Below are 26216 nucleotides of genomic sequence, written 5' to 3' on the forward strand. Positions count from 1 at the left end.
CTTCTCAGCAGTTTTCTACTGGCCTCAACAGCCAGGATATGGGGATTTCCAAGCCCCAATCTAAGCCAATATTGCTCAATTCACATTAGCCCAAAAAGTGATGCTTGTGTTGCTAAAGCAGAGATGGATGTAGCCAGGGAAGGCCTGAGCAGCATATAATCAGCCCAATATGGCCTTACAAAAAATGGGGGCTCCTCAGTCTAGTATAGCAGTATGGCACTGCTACTAATAACACAAAATGTTTACTGCTTTAAATTTCTAACAACTGATCTAGGCCAGCAAATCACCACTATTTTGATAGACACACATCCATATAGAATACAGGATAGTTACATACACAGAAATCCATATAATTTTTGTACAGATTTATCAAACTGCTATGATATCTACTACTTGGCTAACAGTAAAATGTTATGTATTTTAATAAAAAAAGAAATAGTTTAACAGTTTTTAAATTAAGTTACATTATAGATAATATTCTGTACTATTTTTACTTTGCAGAAGTTTTGTAATGAAGACTGCAACTTTCGGGAACTAATCCAGGAGAACAAATACAACACGTATGCATCAGTAAATTGGACCCATAATGGAAAGGAGATGTTTGTCGCATTGAATAATAGAGGGTCTCCAATAAAAGGGAAGAAATCCAAGAAAGAAAATAAAAGCTCTCACTTCCTTCCAATTCAAACATCCTAACTATTAATTATCAGTTCCAGCAGAATATTTTTTTACCTTAATAATATTAATAATTATAATAATAAATACATACAAAGGAAAAAGCTGGATCTACTACTGAAAATCCGAACAAGCTGGACTTGCACATGTATGTGGAGATTAAAGACCTCCATCAAAAAAAGAAAAGGAGGAAAAAAAAACCTTTAAAAATGTACCCAAAGAAAGGATATAGCTAAATACAAGTTGTAAAAATTCTAAAGAGATGTACAAACATATGTTAGTAATAATCCAGGGGTATTATTTTTTGTTAAATTATCCAACCCCAAAGAAGGAGGATTGACTTGATCATCTGATGATTTATATTTAAAATGTAAATCTGCTTGTCAAATATGGCTGCTAAAAACATGTTTTATTTTTTTATTTTTTTAAAAGCAGATAATAGTGTTATGTAAAATATGTTGGACCATGAGGCTGCTGGAATGATGTCAGATTTTCAAGTCAATTCTGCATGTAGACACTGAGCTGAATCTAAGTAATTCTTAGTGAAATAACTATATGCACACTATAATATAAAACAAATTATAGTTTTACCTTTGCGACTATGGCATTCAAAAATATATTCATCCTCTGAGGGTATCCCACCATTGTCAGTAACTCCTCATTGTTATGAATGCCAGATGCTGCTCATATTTTAAACCAACAGTACTACATTACTCACTTGTCTATGTGCAGTTTGGTCTACATATGAAAACATCAATTTCTTGCAATACTGACCTAATAAAAGTATTTCAGTTATAAAACATTCTCTTTCTTAAACAGCTGTTTATATCAGTTGCAATCTGTTTTGTTTGTGGGTAGCAGAAGTTAGTATACTTAAAGGGTTGTCCGGCTTTTGTGTACAAGCCTACAGACACTATGTGACTGCAGACTTGTGAATCCTCACATGGCGCGCACTGCTCACTGTGAGGATTCTCTACCAATACGCCAGGAGCAGGCAGTCATGTGACTGCAAGTATGTGATTTACATACTTCCGGCCACATTCCGACTAGCCGCATCCAGCCTCGCTCAATACACGTGCATTGAGCGAGGCCGTGCCCATCTTGCAGGCACGTGACTGCATGTATGCAAATCACATACTTGCAGTCAAGAGTCCACTAGCACCGAAGAATCCTCACAGCGCACAGTGTGTGCAATGCAAGGATTCACAAGGCTCCAGTCATATAGAGTTACTGCAGACTTGCAGCCTGACACTGGACATACAATGGTCAATTGCAGAAAATTCTTTATGATTTTTAGGAGTTAATTCTATTTGTTCCATAACCATATTGACCAAACTGGAAAGTAAAATATCTGATGTTCATCTTTGAAACTGATGGCTATGGTTTTAGAATGGAGTAGAAACATTTTTTTCCCTAAAATACCCTATTTTACTACATAGCTGACATACGCTGTTGTCAATGTTATGTACCTGACCCATCAGTGTTGAAGGATTGGAAATAGAGTTAAGTAAGAGTCAAGCTGTACAGGTATCTGTTACCAATAAGACATTGTGAATCAAAGCTGGCTTTACTATGTCTTGACACAAAAATGTTTGCCCTATTTATCAACCCTGCAAACACGTCAAACATGGCAGACAGCATGTACGAAAAACCTATTTCTCAACTAAGTCTACAAAGCAGAAACGTTGAATATTTGCAATGTGCAAGAATTTTTTTCAGTGCAGGCTTTATCAGATGTTTGTATTCAGAGGGGTTTTACTAGATTGGAAAAAAATTAAAGGGGTTGTCCAAAAGGCAATTTCTGTCTTTGGAGCCAAGAATTGAATTAATATAATAAACAAAGCAATACTCACCTTCCAGCACATCCATGGATCCAGTGCAACCTGCTTGGAGGTCTCCACTGGCTTGTAAGTCTCAGCACCGATTCAGACTGTAATTGGCTTTAGCGGTCAAGCGACTAAATGAGTGTATCATTGGAAAAATATCCAAAAATGTGCTTTAGTCACCTGCAGGGAATTATAGGCTGCAGCGGTGCTGGCATTTCCAAACAAGGCACACATACCACTACTGGAGCCGGCATGCACTGGATCCATAAAGGTGCTGGAAGGTGAGTATGCCTCCACTTATTATTTTTAATTAATCCACGGCTTAAAAAATTAAATAGCCGAAAGGGAAAAAAATAATTTATTGGCACCTTTCAAATCCAATGCAGGTCCAGCGCCACCACTATAGTCTTTGTTCATCTTCATCCCCATCTATCCTGTACTATGCTGAGGTTCATGAATGGCAATCACATGATTATGCGGGGAAGTCATTCCTTGCATCAAGGTAAACAAAGACTGGCAGTGTTGGATAGGCTATGGATTTACCATGTGAGAATAGGTTATTTTTCTTATTTTATTCCACTTCTCCCTTCATTTAGTAAGTTTACCTTTGTGATCTAGGAACAGAAATGGAGATTAATATTTTCACTACAGATTAACCCGTAAAAACCTGCAAGAATCAACTATTAACTCTAGAAACAAGAAAAAAAAGTTGCTTTTCCCCAAAAATACAATAACATTGCATTTTATGTACCAGGTAAAAAAAAATAAACCTACATATATTACAAATGAAATGAAACGGTCAAGTGTGCAGTTTCACATCAACCGTAATAGCAACGGCCCCAATTTCATTCCATCTGACCCTTACTACAACATTAATACAGAACATCACCAAAGCAGAACAATATCATCATGATCATCATCAATGATTCAAATACGAATTTAGAATTAAAGGTTCCTCTATAATATTACTTGCAGCATACACTTAGAACTCCAGTCATTGTTCATCATACCATGTCCGGCCCAACAATGTTAGTGTGTTTAAGTAATCTGAATTACTATGGCAGCAATAATTTTTAAAAACAATAGATTTTAGTTATTTACAATTATTTCAAGTATCGCCCATAAGAAATCAATTTAGGAATAGGAATGTGTGTAATATTATGTAAGGGGAATATGTTATTAATACATCCCCTGTTTAAGCAGCAGCTGTTTTTGCTCTCAGCTGATGCGGGTCCGGCGTCGATAATCCTGCATATCAGCTGTTATGGCTGGGGATAGCTGCACATTGCCAAACATTTCCACTGCAGAAGTGGTAGAAGAAATGTAGTATTCCATGACAGCCATGTAATGAATCGATAGGCTTGGTAGGGAGGTCTCGTCTTAGTAGGGAGGGTCTCATCTTAATCAGAGCAATATATTAAGCAGAAGCTTTCCTCTATCATGTCTATATACCCTAAGGGTCATACAACTGTAAACAAATGCTCTATATTGCAAGGCTTTATAACATGAGAATCGATCAAAAACATTTCCATCCTATTCAAATTATCTTTTTCTAAAGTTTGGACAACTGAGGATGAAGGATCCTAAAATCAATATGTATGTGGACTTCCAAAGTACATCTAAAATCTGCAATACAGTATATACTGGACTGGCCTGGAATGAGTTGAACAGGGTTGTTCACTACTCGACGCCCCTGAGCAGCTAAAAAACATTGACTTACTCCCCACCGACTGACACCGCTTCTCCAATATCGGTGCTGCGTTTTCCAGCCTTCACCTGACATTATTATGTCATGTAACCACTGCAGCCAATAAGCAGCTGTTGATCAACTGCAACCTTTCAGTATTCTGTCAGACCAAGAATTCTGTTTTGATGAAATCATGAAGGCTGCAGGCAATCAGGTGCTACCAGAAAGCAGTGCTGACGTAGGAAGAGCAGCGCTTGTCCGGGACGTAAATATATGTTTTTGGGTTTTTTTATATAACTATGGCTATTTTAGCTGTTAATATGGGACATTTGTTCAGTAGTGGACAACCTATTAAAGTAGCTACATTAAGGTGGTGGTGGGGGAGTGGTTTGTGTAAAACATTTGTGTGAAAGTTCTTTAAGAATACATTCCATAATTTTCTTTTCGAAAACTCAATAACCCTTGTTCGTTATCCAAAAACACACGCCTGGTTCAAGCTCCCTACTTTTCTGTTGCCCCAAACACATTACACATGGAATTATTACAGGTCCAAAAAAAAAAAAGCTAATTAAAAAAAACCTGGGCAAATAAGGTGAATATGTACTAAATTAATTTTAGAAGTTAAACTATCACTACTTTTTGGTCATAGTCATGTACATAATAAAGTTTGTGGATAAGTTATCCTTCATCTCTCAGAAAATATAGTAAAAGTTCAAATGACTTGTTTTATATGCAATATAAGACTATACTTTGTTTAATTGTTCTTAGAACATATAGCTTTCAGCAGTTATTAATGCATTCTGGTTCATAGCATCAAACTATATTATAGCTGTATTTGAACATTATTGTTTTAAGTTATTTAAACTGATGTTATTTATATAAAAAAACAACTTATTAAGCTGTATCTGTCTCATATGCTTTTAATTCTACAAAATAACAAATCATAACGGGAAAGTCTGGCAAAGCTTCAGTTTCTTCTCCCCAATGACTAGACGCCATGTCTGGTACACAACTCTGCTGCCAGCATACACTGGATGGCAGACAAAAATGAAAGCTTGCGGCAACAGTAACGATAGATGTCTCAGAAGGAACAATAGAAATATGCTAAATATCCTACGCCCCATAGTAGTACTAAAAAAAGCAATGAAAAGATAACCTAAAATAAAATAGCCATTGTTATTGGGATACTAAATACAAGCATTATTTGTATATAAAATAGTTTGGTGCACAAATCAGCGTGTTTCTTTATTTGATAAACTATTTAATGACCAACTAGTTTCATAGAAAATTTGTGGTACTTAAAGGGTTATTCCCATCTTCACAGATCGATTTTGTCAGATTGTATTTGCAAAAATAATCACTTTTGCAATTTACAGTTTATTAATTATTATTTGCAGCCAACCTTTTATTTTCTCTTGTTTATAGCCCGTCGTATAGGAGACTGACCAACACTGCTATTTGGCATTTAAGCAATGCACTGAAGCTGACCAGGATTATTAGGTAACAGCGTGCTCCAGCAATCCTGCCAGCTTCAGCGCTTAAAAGCTCAAAAGAAAAGAGCTTGTAAGCTCTGCACATGCTGTGCTGTCTAGCAGCGGTGGTTGGTCTCCAAAGCAATAAGCTGTAAACCAAAGAAAAGTGTTAATATAATAATATGAGAATGGCTTCAAATTTTATTTAGTAGTAAATTGTAAAATTGTTTTTATTTATAAGTACCATCCGACAATAACCATTTATGAAGATGGGAATAACCTTTTAAAGTGTAAATATACTTTCTTTCTGATATTTCCTATTTAGCAGGCACTTGAATAGCCTACAGATCAGTGGGGTTCCGCGCCCTGAGAACTTCACCAATTGTGCAATAGACCCTCAAGGAGTGCACAGTTCAGCAGGCAGGAGTGCATAGTCGAGCACTAACACAGACCGAAATATACAAGAAAAAAGAGTGAAAAGGAGCACTTCTGAGGAGGGAGGCAGGGAAGAAAATCCAACAAAACATTTACACTAAATAGATATCTTGAATGTGGACACCTTTGTTACAGCTCAATCAGCCTGCTGCTACCAGGTGCGGACATCCTGATCAGGTGCCATATTGTAAGACAGATGAAAAAACAAATAAAAAAAGGAGCGCCAGTCGACGAGCACGGTAGGTCCACAAGGGGAGTTGAAGCATTGTAGCTACACTTACTTCGTAGAGGGAGGAGAAAGATTGCTATCACCCCTTCTTCAAGGTCAGCCTTTTTTACTTGCACACTGAGCAATGCAGTGGAAGTTAAACCATATACTGGAGTGATTGCCAATCCAGCCAGAGACTCGCAGGAATAATTTAATAGATAAAAATACTTTTACAACTCAAAAACAAACAGAGTCAAATCTACTGGTTTAAGGTTTCATCTTCATCAGGATGGACAAATAACTTTCTAACTGCTTTAGACGTCCCTCACAGGAAATTACATATCTTCATCCTGTTAAGACTATATCGTCTGTTAAAATATTTATATATGTCATAAAAAATAAAAATGACTAACAATAATAATATAAAAAAAATGTAAAGAAAAAGTTCTACATTTTTTTAAATAAAAAAAAACTTTCCAAAATGTTTTATTTTTTTTCCCTTCCTCTTTTCCCCCCTTTTCTGCCTTGCTCATTGTGAAAGGAGGAGAGGCTGACCTGGAAGAAGGGGGGATAGGAATCTTTCTCCCCCCTACGAAGTAAAAGGAGCTACAATCCTTCAACTCTCCTATTCCTCGTGTGGACCCACCGTGCTCATCGGCTGGCACTCCAGACCAGAATATGGATTCAATAGAAAGCATATGCTTTGTAGGCTTAATTTGAAGCTTGTGAGTCGACTGAGGTTTTCTGTGATGATCAGCACACCTCTGTTGGTAGCATTGCTATAAAGTCCACAGCTATCGCTACTAGTACAAAGGTCTGCAAGTGCCATAGTTAAGTCTCTGATGAAGGAAGGTACTTCTTTCCCAAAACGTGTTGGATTCAATTTTGGCCCTTACAGGCCTCCTTACTAGCTGTTGGCATCACCCAAATATTGCTAGCTGTGTACCTTAAAGAGATGCCACTGGTTTGGGCAGGCTCACTGTCACTTAAAATCTCAGTGGACTTACAACTGTCTAATGACTATCAGATCTAACACTTTAATGCAAAGAACAGTCAGAAAGCTTCATGTCAGACTGCAGAGCCAGGGCATAAGGCTGTTGCACATGTACTATATGGTATATATGCTATATACATGCACTCATGCTTATGGGAGGGAGGCTTGAAATGTGAATGTCAGTATTGATACACCTAAATTAGTTACATTACCATTGTAACTGTGTCCCTACAATAGACATGGTGGTTGTTAGAGGCAGTGAAAGTGGAGAGTATATTGTACACTAACCCTTTCACCAGTTCTTGCCCAGGTTATTTTTAACTTTTCCTTACCAGACATATTTTCATGGTCTATTGTACATGCGCTTTTAACAGATCTTAATTTTTTTTCGTTTGGATACTCAAATAATTCTTGTCCTTTTTTTCGCAATATATGGTACACTTAGGTTTTATGTCATTTTTGTATTCCTTTTTTTCTTATTTCAAAGAAAATGTAAAAAAAAAAAAAAAAAAAAAAAAAAGGAAATACACATCTATTTTTTCACTCTTTCAGTTTTTACTACCACAAAGGACTGTTAAAACACATTAAATTGCGTTCCCCTTTTTGTAGAAATTATTTTTATAGATTGGACATTTTTTTTCAATGGAGTGAGGCTAAAACAGCTTTTCAGAGTGGTAGTGTCTCTTTTTTATTTTGGTTTATTTATGTGGTTTTTTTTCTATTTAGTTTTTGCTTTTTTTTATTTTTTCCATTTATTTTACACACCGTGCAGCCCATAAGGTCTTAAAAGATTTTAACATATTAATACATCTTTTTCATTGCTGACATCACCTTTACCTGGGGCTGGTACATTAGCCGCAGTTACAGGGCAATTTCAGCCCCCTGCCTGCATAGCACAGCTGACTAGATCTCCTAGGACCAGCAGTTCCTGTTCTCTCCCTACATCCAGCAATCACATGTTCACTGGGTCAGGATTAAAAAGAATGGTAAGTGCTTCCTAATCTTATCCACAAGCGCTGCTTCAGCACTGTCTACACAGAGATCCAGAAGGTAGACATGATGAAAAACCATGCTTATTTTCTTTCTGGGGAGTGTGGCTGTGTCTGACACACAACTTCCCATCTCCACAGCTGTACGATCTCCTGCAACCTATTTACTATGCAGTGATGTTTTAGAATGTCAATGCAGAGTAATGTGCTGACTTTCCACATGTTAATAGTCTATGGGCAGTCCAGAAGCAGTTAAGGAACATGGGATTTTTTTGTTTTTGCTCTTTCATTTTTTCCTCCCCTTCTTCCAAAAGCAAAAAGTTTTTTATTTACATTTTATTTTACTTATATTTAGAAAACCATTCATTTCACCATACAATGTATGGTAAAACAGGTAAAAAAAAATTCCAGGTGGGGTGAAGTGTTGGGGTTTTTATTTTACTGTGTTCATTGTATGGTAAAAAGTACCCGTCCACATAACAGCACCCTGCATACTTGTGGACCCCAGCGCTAACATACAGGTATGTAATTTTGCGCTGGTTAATGTGGGTAGAACTGTATTACAACACAGAGAGTAAAGTGTGGGTTTTAAATAAAGGTGCAGGCAGATATTTTAGCCAGTTTTAGATATTATCTTAGGGTTATCCTTACAATCATGCTTTAGAAAATAAATTCTGGATGACAATCTCTAGTATATGGTGCGTGTCTCATATTGGAAGTTCCTTTTATATTTCATTCTCCAGGACTACATTAGCACAGTGATTACTTACTAAATGTATCCAAGAATTATGGAGGTGCTGGTAAGCATGTTAGCCTAAACGTTAATAATATCAGATTGTACAATTTTTTGGACAGCTGAACTAAAAATCACGAACAGCCCCAATTTTTTATGGACACAAACTATACCCCATTTAAAACCATACCTCCAAGTCATGCCCTTAATATAATGTCCGTACCATGACGAATCAAAATGTCTCAGAGTTAAAAAAAAAACTAGCAAGATAGATAAATAAATACAGCTGCTTTTTAAAGAGTTTAAAATAACTGAATTCATTTTCTCAAAATAACAGTAACCCATAAATGCACATTCAGCTTTTTATTGGTCACCCTCTCAGATCAAATTAATGTAATGAATAGTGTAAAAAAAAACTTCAATACAATTATAAAAATCATTTCATTGCATTAAATCTGATCTTTGTACCTACTCTTCAAGCTGATTAGGCACGATACCCCTTTATGCTACCTAAACTCAGATATGCAAAATATATTGGCATTGGCCTCCTGATGTGACTGCCTCTGCTGCAGCGCTCAGTGCACTTACTGTGTGATGCAGGTGCAAGGCAAAACAAAGAGCACTGGCATAAAACTGAGAGTCTGGCCTAAAACTTATTGAAACTGGCAGCAACCAAGTACTGACAAGATTCTCCCATTGCCCGCACTGAGAACTGGCTAATTAGTAGCGCATGCACTTAGATTGGATCCAAAATAGAAGCATCAGGCCACATTCACACACGGTGGATTTGTTCCACATCCAAAATTTGCCGCAACACATCGTAATTGAATGAGGTCCTGTTTAGATGCTGATACTTATTGAAGAGCTATAGCACATGCTGAATATATATAAAATCAGTTTTTTTTTCCTCTTTTGGATTTAATTATGGACTTTTAAAAGTTGCAACATTTTACTGCGGAGTATCCATTGTGAACAAACTGACACTCTCTAATAATGCAGCCGACCATCACTTTTCCTTTCACAGGACCGGAGTAGAACACTCTTTGGTGTAAAATAAAGCCAAACAAAGCTCCTCCTCTGTCCTGGTCTTTCTCCTTCTTCTTCCTCAACTCAGATACTGTTTGTATTGAGTGTGTTCGCCTTTTTAGCACAACTGGACAACGGATTGACAAACCTATGAGCTAGACAAACCATTCCATCCAATGTCATTGTTAGGTTGGGTCCCCTTTTACAGCTATAACATCCTCCACTCAAAATTTTGAAGCATATCTGTGGGAATTTATGACTGTTCAGCTAAAAATATAATTTGTCAGATCAGGCACTGCTGATGGACAAGAAGATCTTCCTCAAATTACTCTGAAAAGTGTTTGATGGGGTTGAGGTCTTTATTCTGTGCACTGTACTCAAGTTCAAAACTAGTGAAACCATAATTTTATGAACCTCGCTTTATGGATCATGCTTCACAGCCATGCTGGAACAGGAAAGAGCTTTTTTAAAGTCCAAGGAGTGTGAAGAATACAATTAGTGTAGCATTAACCCCTTCCAGCCAAAGCCAGTTTTTGTCTTTATAACAAACCATTTTTCTTTTCACTTTATTATTGTCACGTTTCAGGAGCCATGGCTTTTCTTTTATTATTTTGCCAATCTTGATGTATGAGGATTTGTTTTTTTTGGGGGATAAGTTGTGTATGACAGTGGAATTATTTGGGGGTACATATAACTTATTATTAAACTTTTACTAACTCTTTATGCGGAGGAATATAAACAAAATAGCAATTTTGCCACTGTTTTTTTTTTTGTATTTTAATTTTTTTTCCACAATGCTGCACAAATAGAGTGAACTTTATTCTATAGATCAGAAACATTATGGTGATACCAAATCCATGTAGTTTTATTTATGTTTTATTATTTTTGTATAATAAATACACACTTTGAAAAAAATCACTTGTTTTTGTGTCGCCATATTCTCAGATCCATGCGTTTTCCAATTTTCTGTCAATCGAGCTGTATGAGGGCTTATTTTTTGGCATAACAAGCTATAGTTTACATTGGTACTATTTTGCAACTTTTGAGCACATTTTATTACACTCTTTAGGATGCAAATTAAACAAAAAAACAGGAATTCTAGATTTTGTTTACTCAGTTTTTTAAACACGAATCACTGTTTATTCTGCAGGTTGATACTTTGAAAACAATATTAAAATTGTATAGTTTTGTTTGTTTTACTACTTTTGCGCAAAATAAATAGATTAAAAAAAGTTTGGGGGAGTTGTAAAAGGGCATGCTTTTTGCGAAGCAGGTACATATGATGTAATGATCACTCTTTAATTAATTTTCCGGTAGGATGTATGCAAAAAGCAAAAACAATAATTTTTTTTTTTTATTTCATTTGTTATTTAATTCAACTTGTAGTATAATTGACATGTTTGACATGTTACTTCAATTCTGTTGGTCAATACGATTGCAGTGATATCCAATTTATATAATTTTTTTTAGGCTGAGTGCCCACTATGCGTTTTTTCAAGCGTTTTTGCCGCTGAATTTCCGCAGCGAAAACGCTTTAAAAATGCCTGGTAATACGTGTCCCATGGTCCCCAATGATAATCCGCATGTGCTGTGCACATGATGTGGAAATTTCCGCTGCGGACTATCATTGCGGAAAAATACGCAGCTTGTCCATTATTTTTGCGGACACGCAGCGTAATTGCCGCCATTGACTTGCATTGAATCACTTAATATCCGCATGACTACATGTGCACATGCGGATATTAAGCGATTCAATGTGCGGATGGTACCCGGGTCTGGAGAAGAGAAGACTTTCCTCCAGACCCAGGTACCATAGTACCTGTTAAAAAAAGAATTTAAAATAAAAAATATAGATTATACTTACCTTTCGATGGCACCCGGTATCCTCAGCGATGCATCCTGTCTCTTGTACAGTTCTCGATGGTCTAAAAGGACCTGCGGTGACGTGATTTAGTCATGTGACAGGTCACGCGACCGCTGACGTCAGCGGTCGCGTGACCTGTCACATGACTAAATGACGTCACCGCAGGTCCTTTTAGACCACTGAGAGCCGTACAAGAGACCGGACTCACCGGAGAAAAGACCGGGGGCCATCGGAAGGTAAGTATAATGTTTATTTTTTACCATTTTTATTATTTTTTTTTAACTATTAACTTGGTCACACTATATAAATTCATGCCGGTTGCATGGATTTTTTTAGTGTGACCAAGTTATCAAGCACTTTTCCAAGTGATGCTAAAATCGCTTGGAAAAGCGCTTGATAACCCGCATGCAGAAATGCATGCAAAAACGCTTGACAAACGCTTCTACCTGGCAGGAAAAACGCATGTAAAATCCACATGCGTTTTTCCTGCCAGGGAGATGCTGAAAAAATCTGCAGCATTTCTGCATCGTGGGCACTTAGCCTTATGTTTTACTACTTTTGCACTAAAAAATCACTTTCTAAAAAAATCTTTTCCTTGTTTGTCATATTTTTCTGTTTGCAAAACCTGTATGATGACTTGTTTTTGAGTACTGAGCTGTAGTTTTTTTTTTATTGGTAGCATTTTGGAATATATAAAACTTTTGATCACTCTTCGTTTATTTCTTTTGTGAGGCAAGAATAGAAATTCTATCATAGTTTTTATTTTTTTAAATGTCATTCTCCATGTAGGAAAAAAAATAATATAATTTTATAGCATGGGTTGTTATGAATACAGAGATACAAAACACGTGTTGTTTTGGCGAGGGTTTGTATTTTTCACATGAAATCCGTTTTTTATTAATAAAACTAGGATTTTTTTATATTTATATTGTTTTACACTTAAATTTTCTTTTAATTTTACAATACTTCATTTTAATATTTAAAGTAACCTCACTGAGACTTGATTATGCAATCCTTTGATTGCATTGATAATACACTGTACTACTTATGTGCAGTAGTGCAGTGCATTACCATAGCTTGTCAAAGTTTGAATGACAGGCAGCTTATTAGACCCTGCCTTAAGCAATGACTGCTAGGCAGCGGTATATGGCAGATCCAGAGGCCATTGTTAGGATTCCTTGTTGCCGCTACAAAAATCAGAGGGGGTGATAGAGAAAGCGATCTCCCTCTGTAAAATTCTCCACATACCTATGGAAATAAACTACTTACAATCTGGACATACAGGTACATCCACTCGCGGGAAGTGGAATATTACCCTTATTATTACATTTCTGTCCTTTCTCCAGTGTGTTGCTGCCTGCTTATGATTAGTCAGCATCACACAAGGAGAAGTACTTGCCCTCATTGAAAAACCGTCTAATTACACCCACTTGGAATTAACAAACGTTAACTCATTGGGCACCAAATACTTTGCTTGCTAATGTATTCGCACTGGAAAAGTGAAAATGAAAAAAAAAAAAAACAAACACATTTTATTCTGCTCTGTAGCCGCTATTACGTCCTGTGTCCAGTTCAACATGAAAAATGTGATGAAAGGTCCTCTTTAATACACTGCTTGTCCAGGCATTGTAGGGAGGTCATACAGGCACGTGGAGGCCACACACAATACTGAGCCTCATTGTGACTTGTTTTAAGGACATTACATCAAAGTTGGATCAGCCTGTAGTCTGTTTTTCCACTTTAATTTTGGGGGTGACTCCAAATCCTGGCCTCCGTTAATAAATTTGATTTCCATTGATGATTTTTGTGTGATTTTGTTGTCAGCACTTTCAACTTTGTACAGAACAAAGTATTCAATGAGAATATTTCATTCATTCAGATATAGGATGTGTTATTTGAGTGTTCCCTTTATTTTTTTGAGCAGTGTATGTCACTTATACCACAAACAGAAGAACTAACTGGGAATAATTACAATTTTTACTTTTGACTATCTCTCACACATTAGTTTCTTGAAGACACTTTTGGTGTCAAAATAGTCACTACCCACCTTGCTTGAGGGAAGCAATTTCCGAAATGTGATTTCTTCTGGGAGGTTTCATCTGTAGTACTATACAATGGTCTCTGCAAATGCAACATGGTGACATAAAGCCCTTTCCGCAATATTTGCACAATGAAGGCCAAATGACGCTCTTTCCATTCTAGCCATGTTCCCAAGCAGTAGAGAACCACCACATATAGGATTATTGCTGGACTTGGCCGAAATTGCATAATAAATTGAGAGGTACATTTATTTTTCTTAGTAATTCTTGAAAAAAAATTATGTTTTGAGGTATATCTACATAATATCCAACCAAGGACAACATATGCAAGGAGTTAGCATGTTCTCCCCGTGTTTGTGTGGGTTTCCTCCAGGTTCTCCTGTTTCCTCCCACACTCCAAAGTCATACTGATAGAGAATATAGATTGTGAGCCCCAATGGGGACAGTGATGATGATGTCTGTAAAGCGCTGTGGAATTAATAGCGCTATATAAGTGAGTAAAATAAATAAATAAATAATATAGTAATACATTTTGCATTTTTATAGCCCAAAGGTAAAGAAATCTGTAAAACCTTGTGGGATCAAAATGTTTACTTCATTTCTATATGAAATCCTTGAGGGGTGTAGTTTTCAAAATGGGTTAACTTCTGTGAAGATTCCCATTTTACTGGAGCCTCAGAGGCTGTGAAAATGTGATATGAAGAGTGAAAACCACTTCAGCAAAATTTGCTCTCTCAAAAGCCAAATTAAATTCAAACTTTTTTGTAAATTTCATGTGTTTTTTTTCAGTAAATTCAAAACATATCAACCCAAATTTATTATTAAAGCAATGCACAATGTGCCATTAAGAAATAATCTTAAATCCTTAGTGACCGGGCCAAATTTTTTAAATCTGACCAGTGTCACTTTATGTGGTAATAACTCTTGAACGCTTCAACATATCCCAGTGATTTTGAGACTGTTTTTTTTATGACACATTGCACTTTATGATAGTGGTAAATTTAGGTCAACATGTTTTGTGTTTATTTACAAAAACATCACAAATTTGACAAAAATGTAAAACAAATTGCAATTTTCAAGCTTTGAATGATTGTCCATTTAATCCAGATAGTCATACCACACAAAAACATTAATAAATAACATTTCCCTCATGTCTGCTTTACATCAGCACCATTTGAAAAATGTTCTTTTATTTTGTTAGCATTTAGAAAGTTTAAAAATGTGGCAGCAATTTTTCATTTTTTCAAGGAAATTTTCAAAACCTATTTTTTTAGGGACTTATTCAGTTTTGAAGTGACTTTGGGGGACTTATATATTGGAGAAAACCCAAAGTTACGCCATTTTAAAAACAGCACCCCTTAACATATTCAAAACTGCTGTCGGGTAGTTTATTAACCCTTCATGTGCTTTTCAGGAATTAATGCAAAATGGCTTGACAGGAATGAAAACATTTACTTTTACCACCTAAATAATGCGAACGTCTAAACAGGTCATTATAGCCGGCAGACTCCAAGGACCGTTATTTGGCTGTGAATTGCCACAACAAACATCAGTAGCACACATTCATAATCTCAGGGTGCCGATGAGGTTAAAAAGGGAGCCCCCATATTCTGTTAACTATTTAGATGCTGTAATCACTATTGACAGCAGCATCTAAGGGGTTAAACAACCATGGTCGGTGCCAACACTGATCATGGCTGTTGCAGTAAGTTCTCAGCTATAGTGTACAACTGACAGCTGCTGGATTGTCGTACTTCTTACATATATACCCTCCATTTAACAAAACATTAAAGAAGTTGGCCACAACTTTTTATTATGCCCCAATGTATCCCACCTGGGCCCATAAGTGTCTTTGTAATTACCTTCTGTTGCAGGTTCTGCCTGTGAGTGGCGCTATTGGTGGCCGCTCAAAGGCATCACGTGACCCCGCGCTGATGTCACGACAACTGAGGCGTGACTCAGCGCTGGGGTCCCCGCGGTGGCTGCTGGGTTGTGGGCGGGGTTATTTCCCGCGTCACATTCCCAATGAATGGGGAGAGGCAGAGCGCGCGGTGGATGCTGGGTGTGACGTGCGGGGTAACCCCGCCCACAACCCAGCATCCACCGGTGGAACGCAGAAGAGGGACCCTCGGCTGCAGCCTGGACTTGTCGTGACGTCAGCGGATGTCAGAGCCGGCTGCAGCCGGGGGTCACGTGATCGCTGGCCGCTCACAGACAGAACCTGCAACAGAAGGTAATTACAAAGACACTTATGGGCCCCGGGGAGATACATTGGGGAGGGGATAATAAGTAGTTGTTGACAACCCCTTTAATATAACCCTAGTTTGGGGTATTCCATATTTCACTAGCAAAAAGCATTTATAAATATATTTACAGATGTTGCAAATGCTACTGTCTAAAGAAGCCACAAAATGGTGTAGAGTGCCGTGGCATGACTATATTAGTGGGCTACCATGTTGTTTGACAAGGTTGGGATTGCTACATCTGGAACTGTGTCAGGTTTGTAAAGTGCTGCAGAATATGCTGGCACTATATAAATAAAATTATTATTTATTATTATTAGGATACATTTTTTTTTATAAACGAATATATTGTAGATTTCGTAAAACGATGTATATATATGGTATAGCAACATATCTACAATCCAATAAACAGCATATTGAGGTTATCTATCAATTCCAGACATTAACTTTGAAGAAATTATTTTGCTGGCTGACTATTGTAGATTCCAGCTTTCAGCAGAATCACCATCACTCAGACATTGTGGTAGAATGAACCTTTTTAGTTGGGTCATACTGCAACCATTAAATTCTTAATCATCACAACATAGAGGATTGCAGGAAGAGAAATTGAACAAACCAGAGAGATCATGCAACAAAGTCTACAACACAGTGAGATTTTCTGTCTGCTAAAGACAGTCCCTCTACAACATAAGCCTGCACATTTTGCATACGCTAACAATAATTACTGTGTTTGTTTTTTACAAAAAAATAATAAAAGTAATGTCAGCCAACAACACAATAGACAATGATTAATCAAGTGCGGTGTCCTTCATTACGGTTTTGATTGAGGGGGATGTATTGGAGTCAAAAGCTCCTTTTAGTCAAACGCCTCATAATAAATTTGGGGAGTATGAAAAATGGCGTGCACCTTGCAACAAATCTTACTTCAGTAAGGGACTGGGAAAACATTTTTGGGGTAAGGTACACTACAGCTTGTCATAAATTAGACAAGCTGTGGCGTTACACCTTTGTTCTGCCCCATTTTCCCCCCTGCTCCGTGCATTTTGACAGAGCTGGGTGAAACAGTCGTGAAAACACCAAAAGTCCAAAATTTTGTGACTTATCAAAGTGTTTTACACTAGATTTCTGTCGAAAACATTTTATTGAATCACGGAAAAAATCTTTTCATATCAGGATGTTTTCAGATTGTAGAGATATCTCTTCTTTATGGCCTAGGCCATATGTTCTCTAAACATTCAACATATTGTAAGGAAAACTTGAAGGAAAAAGAGAATATCCAGTCGAAAGATGAATGCATACTATCACAGGAGATTTTATTAGCAATCACATGCTTCATGTCTAAAAGGGGCATCCTCACACTTATTAGCAGGTTCATTAGAAAACATATTGAAGGTGCTTACATACCGGTTAGATTGCGACTCGGAGTAGTGATAACCTTTTCATTAGAGTTTTGATAATTTTTCTGGTAATCAAAGTCATCTAAATCCCATTTTTTCCAGGAACAAGGAACAGGTTTTATACCTAAAAAATAAAAATCACATGATGAGCTTATAAGCATACGGTTTAGGTATTATACATAATATGCGATCATACACCATTGAGCAGACAGTATCACACATGATGGTGTAAGGTAAAGTTGCACAGCAGGCAGTACTGACAATCTGTTACACTTGCTCAGAAGAAAGTTTTTCATGTGATATGCTTATGGTATGTGCGCACGTCCAGGATTTGATAGCAGAAATTTTGCAAGGTTTCTGCATCTCTAGGCAGGAAAAACTCTGCGGCAAAAATGTGCATTTTGCTGCAGGTTTGATGCATTATTTATGCATTTTTTTATGCGTATTTGTACAGCAATGAATGCTTTTTGGAGCTAAATAAAGATACAGGTGCAGCTCACTAAATTAGAATATCATCAAAAAGTTTATTTATTTCAGTTCTTCAATATAAAAAGTGAAACTCATATATTATACACACGTGGTCAAAATTGTTGGTACCCCTCGTTTACTGAAAGAAAAACCCACAATGGTCACAGAAATAACTTGAATCTGACAAAAGTAATAATAAATTAAAAATCTATGAAAATGAACAAATGAAAGTCAGTCATTGCTTTTCAACCCTGATTCCACAGAATTTTAAAAAAATTTAAACTCATGAAATAGGCCTGGACAGAAATGATGGTACCCCTGAAATTAATGTGACAAAGGGACATGTTAAATCAAGTTGTGTCCACTAATTAGCATCACAGGTGTCTACAATCTTGTAATCAGTCAGTGGGCCTGTATATAGGGCTACAGATACTCACTGTGCTGTTTGGTGACATGGTGTGTACCACACTCAACATGGACCAGTGGAAGCAAAGGAAAGAGTTATCTCAGGAGATTAGAAAGAAAATTATAGACAAACATGTTAAAGGTAAAGGTTATAAAACCATCTCCAAGCAGCTTGATGTTCCTGTGACTACAGTTGCACATATTATTCAGAAATTTAAGATCCATAGGACTGTAGCCAACCTCCTTGGACGTGGCCGCAGGAGGAAAATTGATGACAAATTAAAGAGACGGATAATAAGAATGGTAACAAAAGAGCCCAGGATAACTTCTAAAGAGATTAAAGGTGAACTTCAAACTCAATGAATATCAGTGTCAGATCGCACCATCCGTCATTGTTTGATCCAAAGTGGACTTCATTGAAGATGACCAAAGAGAACACCATTGTTGAAAAAAAATCATAAAAAAGCCAGACTAGAATTTGCCAAACTACATGTTGACAAGTCACAAAGCTTCTGGGAGAATGTCCTATGGACAGATGAGACAAAAATGGAAGTTTTTGGCAAGGAACATCAGCTCTATGTTCACAGGTGGAAAAATGAAACATATCAAGAAAAGAACACTGTCCCTACTGTGAAACATAGAGGAGGCTCTGTTATGTTTTGGGGCTGCTTTGCTGCATCTGCACAGGGTGTCTTGAATCTGTGCAGGGTACAATGAAATCTTAAGACTATCAAGGGATTCTAGAGAGAAATGTGCTGCCCAGTGTCAGAAAGCTTGGTCTCAGTCGCAGGTCATGGGTCTTGCAACAGGATAATGACCCAAAACACAAAGCTAAAAACACCCACGAATGGCTAAGAGGAAAACATTGGACTATTCTGAAGTGTTTGGAGAGAGCTGAAACATGCTGTCTAAAAAAGGCAACCTTCAAACATGAGACAACTGGAGCAGTTTGCTCATGAGGAGTGGGCGAAAATACCTGTCGAGAGGTGCAGAAGTCTCATTGACAGTTACAGGAATCGTTTTAATGCAGTGATTGCCTCAAAAGGTTGTTCAACAAAATATTAAGTTAAGAGTAACATCATCATTTTTTTAAATTCTGTGGAAGCAGGGTTGAAAAGCAATGTCTGACTTTCATTTGTTCATTTTCAAAGATTTTTAATTTATTATTACTTTTGTCAGATTCAAGTTATTTCTGTGACCATTGTGGGTTTTTCTTTCATTAAATGAGGGGTACCAACAATTTTGACAACGTGTGTATAGAGTCATTACAAACAGAGTGATCTATTTCAAGTGTTTATTTCTGTTAATGTTGATGATTATGGCTTACAGCCAATGAAAACACAAAAGCCAATATCTCAGAAAACTAAAATAATTAACAAAAAACACCAGCAAAGGCTTCCTAAGCATCTAAAAAGGTCCCTTAGTCTGTTTCAGTAGGCTCCACAATCATGGGGAAGACTGCTGACTTGACAGATGTCCAGAAGGCAGTCATTGACATACTCCACAAGGTCCCAGAGTTCCAATTTTCATTTGGAAATCAAGGTCCCAGAGTCTGGAGGAAGAGTGGAGAGGAACACAATTCAAGCTGCTTGAGGTTTAGTGTGAAGTTTCCACAATCAGGGATGGTTTGGGGAGCCATGTCATGTGCTGGTGTAGGATGTTTTATCAAGACCAAAGTCAGCGCAGCCGTCTACCCAGAAATTTTAGAGCACTTCATGCTTCCCTCTGCTGACAAGCTTTTTAAAGATGGAAATTTCATTCTCCAGCAGGACTTGGCACCTGTCCACACTGCCAAAAGTACCAATACCTGGTTTAAACACAACAGTATCACTGTGCTTGATTGGCCAGCAATCTTGCCTGTCCTTAACCCCATAGAGAATCTATGGGGTATTGTCAAGAGGAAGATGAGAGACACCAGACCCAACAATGCAGATGAGCTGAAGGCTGCTATCAAAGCAACCTGGGCTTCCATAACACCTCAGCAGTGCCACAGGCTGATCGCCTCCATGCCACGCCGCATTGATGCAGTAATTTATGCAAAAGGAGCCCCGATCAAGTATTGAGTGCATTTATTGAACATACATTTCAGTAGGCCAACATTTCGGATTTTAAAAACATTTTTCAAGCTGTTGTTATAAAGTATTCTATTTTACTGAGATGATGACTTTTGTGTTTTCATTGGCTGTAAGCCATAATCATCAACATTAATAAAAATAAACACTTGAAATAGATCACTCTGTTTGTAATGACTCTATATAATGTATGAGTTTCACTTTTTGTACTGAAGAACTGAAATAAATTAAATTGTTGATGATATTCTAATTTAGTGAGATGCACCTGTATTTGAAAAAAGAAACATGGGACATCGCTTAAATCCTTGGATTACCGTCGGACCTGGGGTGAGTATACTGGTTAATTTACATGATTAAAGAATATGTTTGTTTTATTTAAAATAAAGTGTTTTACTCTCAGTGTGTGTGTTTATTTAACTCTTTACTTACATTTTACAGGTTTAGTAATGCAGGTGTCTGGTTGACTCCTTTTCATCACTAAACAAAGAGCTAGGGGTCAGCAACACCTAATCCCATAAAAACTAATCCCATTAGCTATAATTCCCATTCATGTCAATTCTGGGACAGCTGAAAGCTGCTATTTTTAGCCTAGTCAGGGTTCCCTGGCTATTAACAACTCACAGCTGTTTGGTTAGCTGCTACCTCCCCATGATCAGCAACTAGCAGAGCTTTGAACGCAGCTTATTTTCGCTGCGTCCAAAACTCTGTGTTCTAATGCCGCACTTGTTTTGTCAGTACATGCGGATCCAATGTAATGACATTTCAATCAGTCAAAATCTGCAGTGGAGACTCCGTTACAGAAATTGACATGCTGCGGGTGAGTTTAGGTACGTGCCCATGATCAGGAAATGCTGCTTGCTTATGCAAAGTCAAACCTGCAGCAGCCAGATGTTACAGCATAGTGGATGGTATTTCTAGAAATCCCATGTCCACTATGCGTGCATCTGAGGCTGCGGATCACCGGCGGACACCGACATGTGGCGCGTTCTTTCAGGACCGCAGCATGTCAAATTCATTTGCGGAGTTGCTAGTCTCCATAACAGAAATTTGACCACTATAATGTATTGAATGCGGTAAATCCGCATTGTTCAGTGAACACATGCGGATTTACCAGTGTTCAATAGAACACAGAGTTTTGGACGCAGCAAAAATATGCTGCGTCCAAAGCGTTGCTACATCCGGATCGTGGGCACATAGCCTAAAATTAAAAAAAATGGCGTGGACTCCCGCGTCATTCTCATAACCAGCAGAGGGAAAGCCAACCACTGGGGGCTGATATTACTATCCAGGGAAGGGGCTATTAGCCAAAAATGTTTCCTGGCTATTAATAGCAGCCCACAGCTGTTTACTTAGCATTTACTGGCTAGATTACAGGGGGACCCCAGAAAAAAATTTACCTATAAAATCTAACCAGCAAAGGCTAGGCAGAAAGCTGCGAGCTGATATTAAAAGCCAGGGAAGGGACCGTGGTTCCTGGCCCCCTCCGAGGCTATTAATATCAGCTCTCAACAGCCCCAGAAATGGCGCATCCATAAGATGCGCCAAATTTGGCGCTTAGACTACGCTCTTCCCATTTGCCCTGGTGCGGTGGCAAGTGGGGAAATAGGGTTCGGGTTCATGTCAGCCTTGTATTGGCAGCTGACATGAAGCCCAGGTTAGTAATGGAGTGGCGCCGGAAGAAGCTGGCGGCGAAACGCACATCGGGGTGAGGGGACATGGACTTAAGCTTGATCACCTTATCATTTGGAGGTCTTCACTCTCAGGTATCTCTTCGGCATACTGATGGGATATGTTATGTTTTGTTAGATACAGCTATCATGCTGCGGTGACATTTGAGAAATTCCAGTACATGGTCATTGGGTATATAGGATTTTTTACATCCACTTGCCACTTAATGATACCTACAATTTGAGGGATTTATTTAAAAGAAGTGGCAGTGATAACTTTCACTTTATAACCACTGGATATACACTGTGTTCCAAATTATTATGCATTATCATGCATGAAAATGATCTTGCTGCGGAATGCACGGTTCTTCTTCTTGAACCATGGAAGGAAGTGCTGTTTGAGAAACTCAACATACATTATGGAGTTCATCTTTACCCCTTCAGGGATCCTAAAAGGGCCAACAATATCTCTCGCCATGATTCCAGCCCAAAACATTACTCCACCTCCTCCTTGTTAGCGCCGTAGTCGTGTTTGCATGGGGTGTCCATTAACCAGCCATCCTCCAGTCCATCCATCTGGACCATCGAGATCATTTCATGCATGATAATGCCCCGTCTCATGCTGCACATAACACATCTGCATCTCTGGCTGCTATGGGCATAAAAGAGGACAAACTTATGGTGTGGCACCCATGCTCCCCTGACCTCAACCCCATTGAGAACCTCTGGAGCATCATCAAAAGGAGTGTCTACGATGGCGGGAGGCAGTTCACATCTAAGCAACAGCTCTGGGAGGGTATTCTGTCCTCATGCAAAACAATTAAAGCAGAAACCATCCAAAACCTGACAAATTCAATGGACGAGAGAGTTCAGAAGATCCTTTCGAACAAGCGGTCCTATGTGCAAGTGTAACATCACCTAGAATAAAGTTTTGAGTTGAAAACTGTTTGATTTCAGTTTGTAATAACCTGCTAATGCTTATAATTTCAAAAATGACAATTTTTTTTGTTCTTTATTAAAATGAAAAGGTTGAAAACTCTGCTGTGCATAATAATTTGGAACATGCATTTTGAGTGCAGTTTGAGTTTTTTATTTTTTTAAAAATATACTGTTATCATAGGCAGTTTGTACAAAAACCTTTCAATTGTACTCTAATAGTTATTTGACTGGAAAATTACAATGACTGCAATTCATATAGGTAATTTGGGAAAATCTGAGAAAATATTATTTGCATAATAATTTGGAACACAGTGTAATATCTGACATTTGACTATACTGTATCTTTTTATAGAGAATGATCTCATTATAATTTTGTATGACTATTCAGAAAGTATATTGAGAAGAGATAACCTTCTATATTTAGTGTGTGAGCCTCCATGTTTTACATAGCTATTTATTAAGTCTCACATCCCCTGTTACGGCATTTTGCTTTTTTAATGTGTTATTTTTTTATGAATTGATTGTTAATAAAGATTTCATGATTTAACATTGGTGGATCGCTTTATGACTCAGTAGTATAATTTATCTGAGCTTTAGTTTTTGAACTAAAGACACAGCCAGAATAAAGTATTTTATTTTAAATAAAATTCCACACAGTTTTAATCATTTATTTAAAAATAACAAACACTGTATACTCACCTAACGCCTAATCCCCGAAGCCCATGTCTCCTGTAAGAAACCAAAAATAAAAAACAACAATATCCCTCACCCGTCCGCCGTGATGTCATAATCCCAAAAAGATCAGGGTCACTTCTACAGCAGCCACATCAGCAATCACTGATGTGTCTGTTGTAGAGGACTGCACTGTATACACTGACAGGAGTGTAATCACTCCTGTCAGTGTATAGTGCTGCTGGGACTGAGGTCACTTGAGTTCATCAGCTGAAGATCAGCTGAGAGCTCCGGTGTCCTCACTTACTGCATCAGTGTTGCCTGGGAAAATTTCACTCAGCACCAATGCCGTGAGGGCAACAGAGTTCTCAGCTGATCTTCAGCTGATGAACTCCAGTGACCTCTGTCCCGGAAGCTCAACGCTATACACTGCCGGGAGCGATCGTGCTCCTGTCAGTGTACAGCGTGCTGCTGGGTGATTGGATAGCCGTGGGACATGGGGATTACGGCGGACAGGTGAATATAAGGTGTTTTTTATTTAATTATCGATATATTTTTACTTTTTTTTTTACACTGCGCACAGACACCGGCTGAGGAGACTATGTCGCCCCTCAGCCCCGCCTGCTCCCGCTGTTATCAGCAGGAGAGGCAGTAGGATGATGGGTGGAGTAGTCTCCTGTGGGCAATTCTTTGTGAGTTTTTGCTGCGTTTTTGACTCATTGACTTGATCTGAGTTAGTCAAATATGCAGCAAACATCCGCAACAAATACGCAAATATTTTTATACCTGCGTTGTTGCTGTGGATTTGACTGACTCAATTGAAGTCAATGGGTGAAAAACGCTGCATAAACGCACAAAGAATTGACATGCTGCAGATTTAAACACAATGACAATCCTGACAGGAAAATTCCTGATCATGTGCAGAGCACTTCAGGATTGTCATTGCATTAACTGGCACAAGAATTACCTAGCGTTTTTGTCCCATTTTCGCACGGAGAAAACGCAGCGAAAACACACCACAAACGTACTGTGTGCAAATAGCCTTAGATACATTGGCTCAGCATAATATTACACATGAAAGACTTAGATACATAAACTCAGCATGCAGAACCACATATGAAAAGGCAGCATGGTGGTTCAGTGGTTAGTGCTGTACCCTTGCAGTGCTGGGTTCTGCAAGGAGTTTGTATGTTCTCCCTGTGTTTGCGTGAGTTTCCTCTGTGTACTTCTGTTTCCTCCCACCCTCCCAAGACATACTGATAGGTAATTTAGGTTGTGAGCCCCAGTGGGGACAGTGATGATAATGTCTGTAAAGAGCTCTGGAAATTAATGACATTATATAAGCAAGTAAAATATATAATAATACTCATTGAGTAAAATACAACAGATCAGCAGAAAGTATCATACATGATAGGATTAGCACACTATCTCAGCAGACAGAAGCACACATGATAGGATTAGATATTGCAGATAAACTGACATTTTTAGAGATTATAGGATTAGATATGGAGGCTAAGCAGAGAGTATCACACATTAAAGGCTTACATACAGATCATTAGCAGACAATGTCACACTTGATAAAATAAGATACTAATGCCCAGCTGATAGTATCATGTATGATAGACTTAAAGGGGTTGTGCCACCATAAAGAATACAGTTAACCAACCAGAAAAGGTGGAAATAAATAGTTTTGTAATTTATAGCGATTCAAAATTATGCTTCATTCAAAAGATACCAAGCTTTTATTTTTTGAATTCTGTTCTTTGGCGCCCCCTGGCGTTATTCCATTATGTCCTGGTAGTAGGTGATCAGCTGGTTGAGTTTGCGCAGTTCCTGTCATAAGAGCCCCCCCAACTCCCCAGTCGCAGCGCGCACAAAGTATTGTCACAAGTCTAACAGCGTGCGGTAAGCACAGTGTCTGTGATTCACCCCCTCCCCCTGCGCTCACAGCTCACCTCCTCCCCCTGCGCCCACAGCTCACCTCCAGGTGAGACGGTTCTGCTTCACAGACTTATAAGCACAATACCAGAGAGACACTTCCTGCGCTTAGTCTGTGAAGCAGAACCATTCATGTGTGGGTTTCCTTTTTCAGGCTTTTTCCAGTATAATGAAGCACAATGTCACAAGGCAAAAGTGATAACTAAGTGGCGTGATGAACAAAACATTGACATTTTGGATCTATGGTCAGAAAACTCCCCAAATCTTAATCCCATTGAGAACCTATGATCAATCCTCAAAAAGCAGGTGTACAAACAAAAACACAGAAATTGTGATAAACACAGAGCACTAATTGGGTAATAATGGGATGCTGCTATCAGTCAGGATTTGGCCCAAAGGCCACGGCCCCACTATCAGTATTTGGTCAGTATTTTTTGTAAGGAGTGGGAGCCAAAACCAGGAGTGGA

The 26216-nt window shown here is 38.1% G+C and overlaps 2 protein-coding genes across 6 annotated transcripts in view; one reads left to right on the top strand and one right to left on the bottom strand.

The window, feature by feature from the left end:
• Nucleotides 1-1475, top strand: part of FGF7 (fibroblast growth factor 7) — a 70100-nt gene extending 68625 nt beyond the window's left edge. For all 3 annotated transcript variants that reach the window (XM_073653085.1, XM_073653084.1, XM_073653087.1), the window contains exon 4: nt 502-1475. In XM_073653085.1, coding sequence (XP_073509186.1) covers nt 502-696 — 195 coding nt within the window. In that variant the 3' untranslated portion in view covers nt 697-1475. The remainder of the gene's footprint in view (nt 1-501) is intronic.
• FAM227B (family with sequence similarity 227 member B) overlaps nt 1-26216 on the bottom strand; it is a 600742-nt gene that overhangs the window by 500773 nt on the left and 73753 nt on the right. For all 3 annotated transcript variants that reach the window (XM_073653079.1, XM_073653078.1, XM_073653080.1), the window contains one exon: nt 17596-17712. In XM_073653079.1, the coding sequence (XP_073509180.1) occupies nt 17596-17712 (117 nt within the window). The remainder of the gene's footprint in view (nt 1-17595; nt 17713-26216) is intronic.

This window comes from Phyllobates terribilis, unplaced genomic scaffold (assembly GCF_046119375.1).
Source record: "Phyllobates terribilis strain yellow unplaced genomic scaffold, ASM4611937v1 Scaffold_11__3_contigs__length_659146591, whole genome shotgun sequence".
Lineage (NCBI taxonomy): Eukaryota > Metazoa > Chordata > Amphibia > Anura > Dendrobatidae > Phyllobates > Phyllobates terribilis.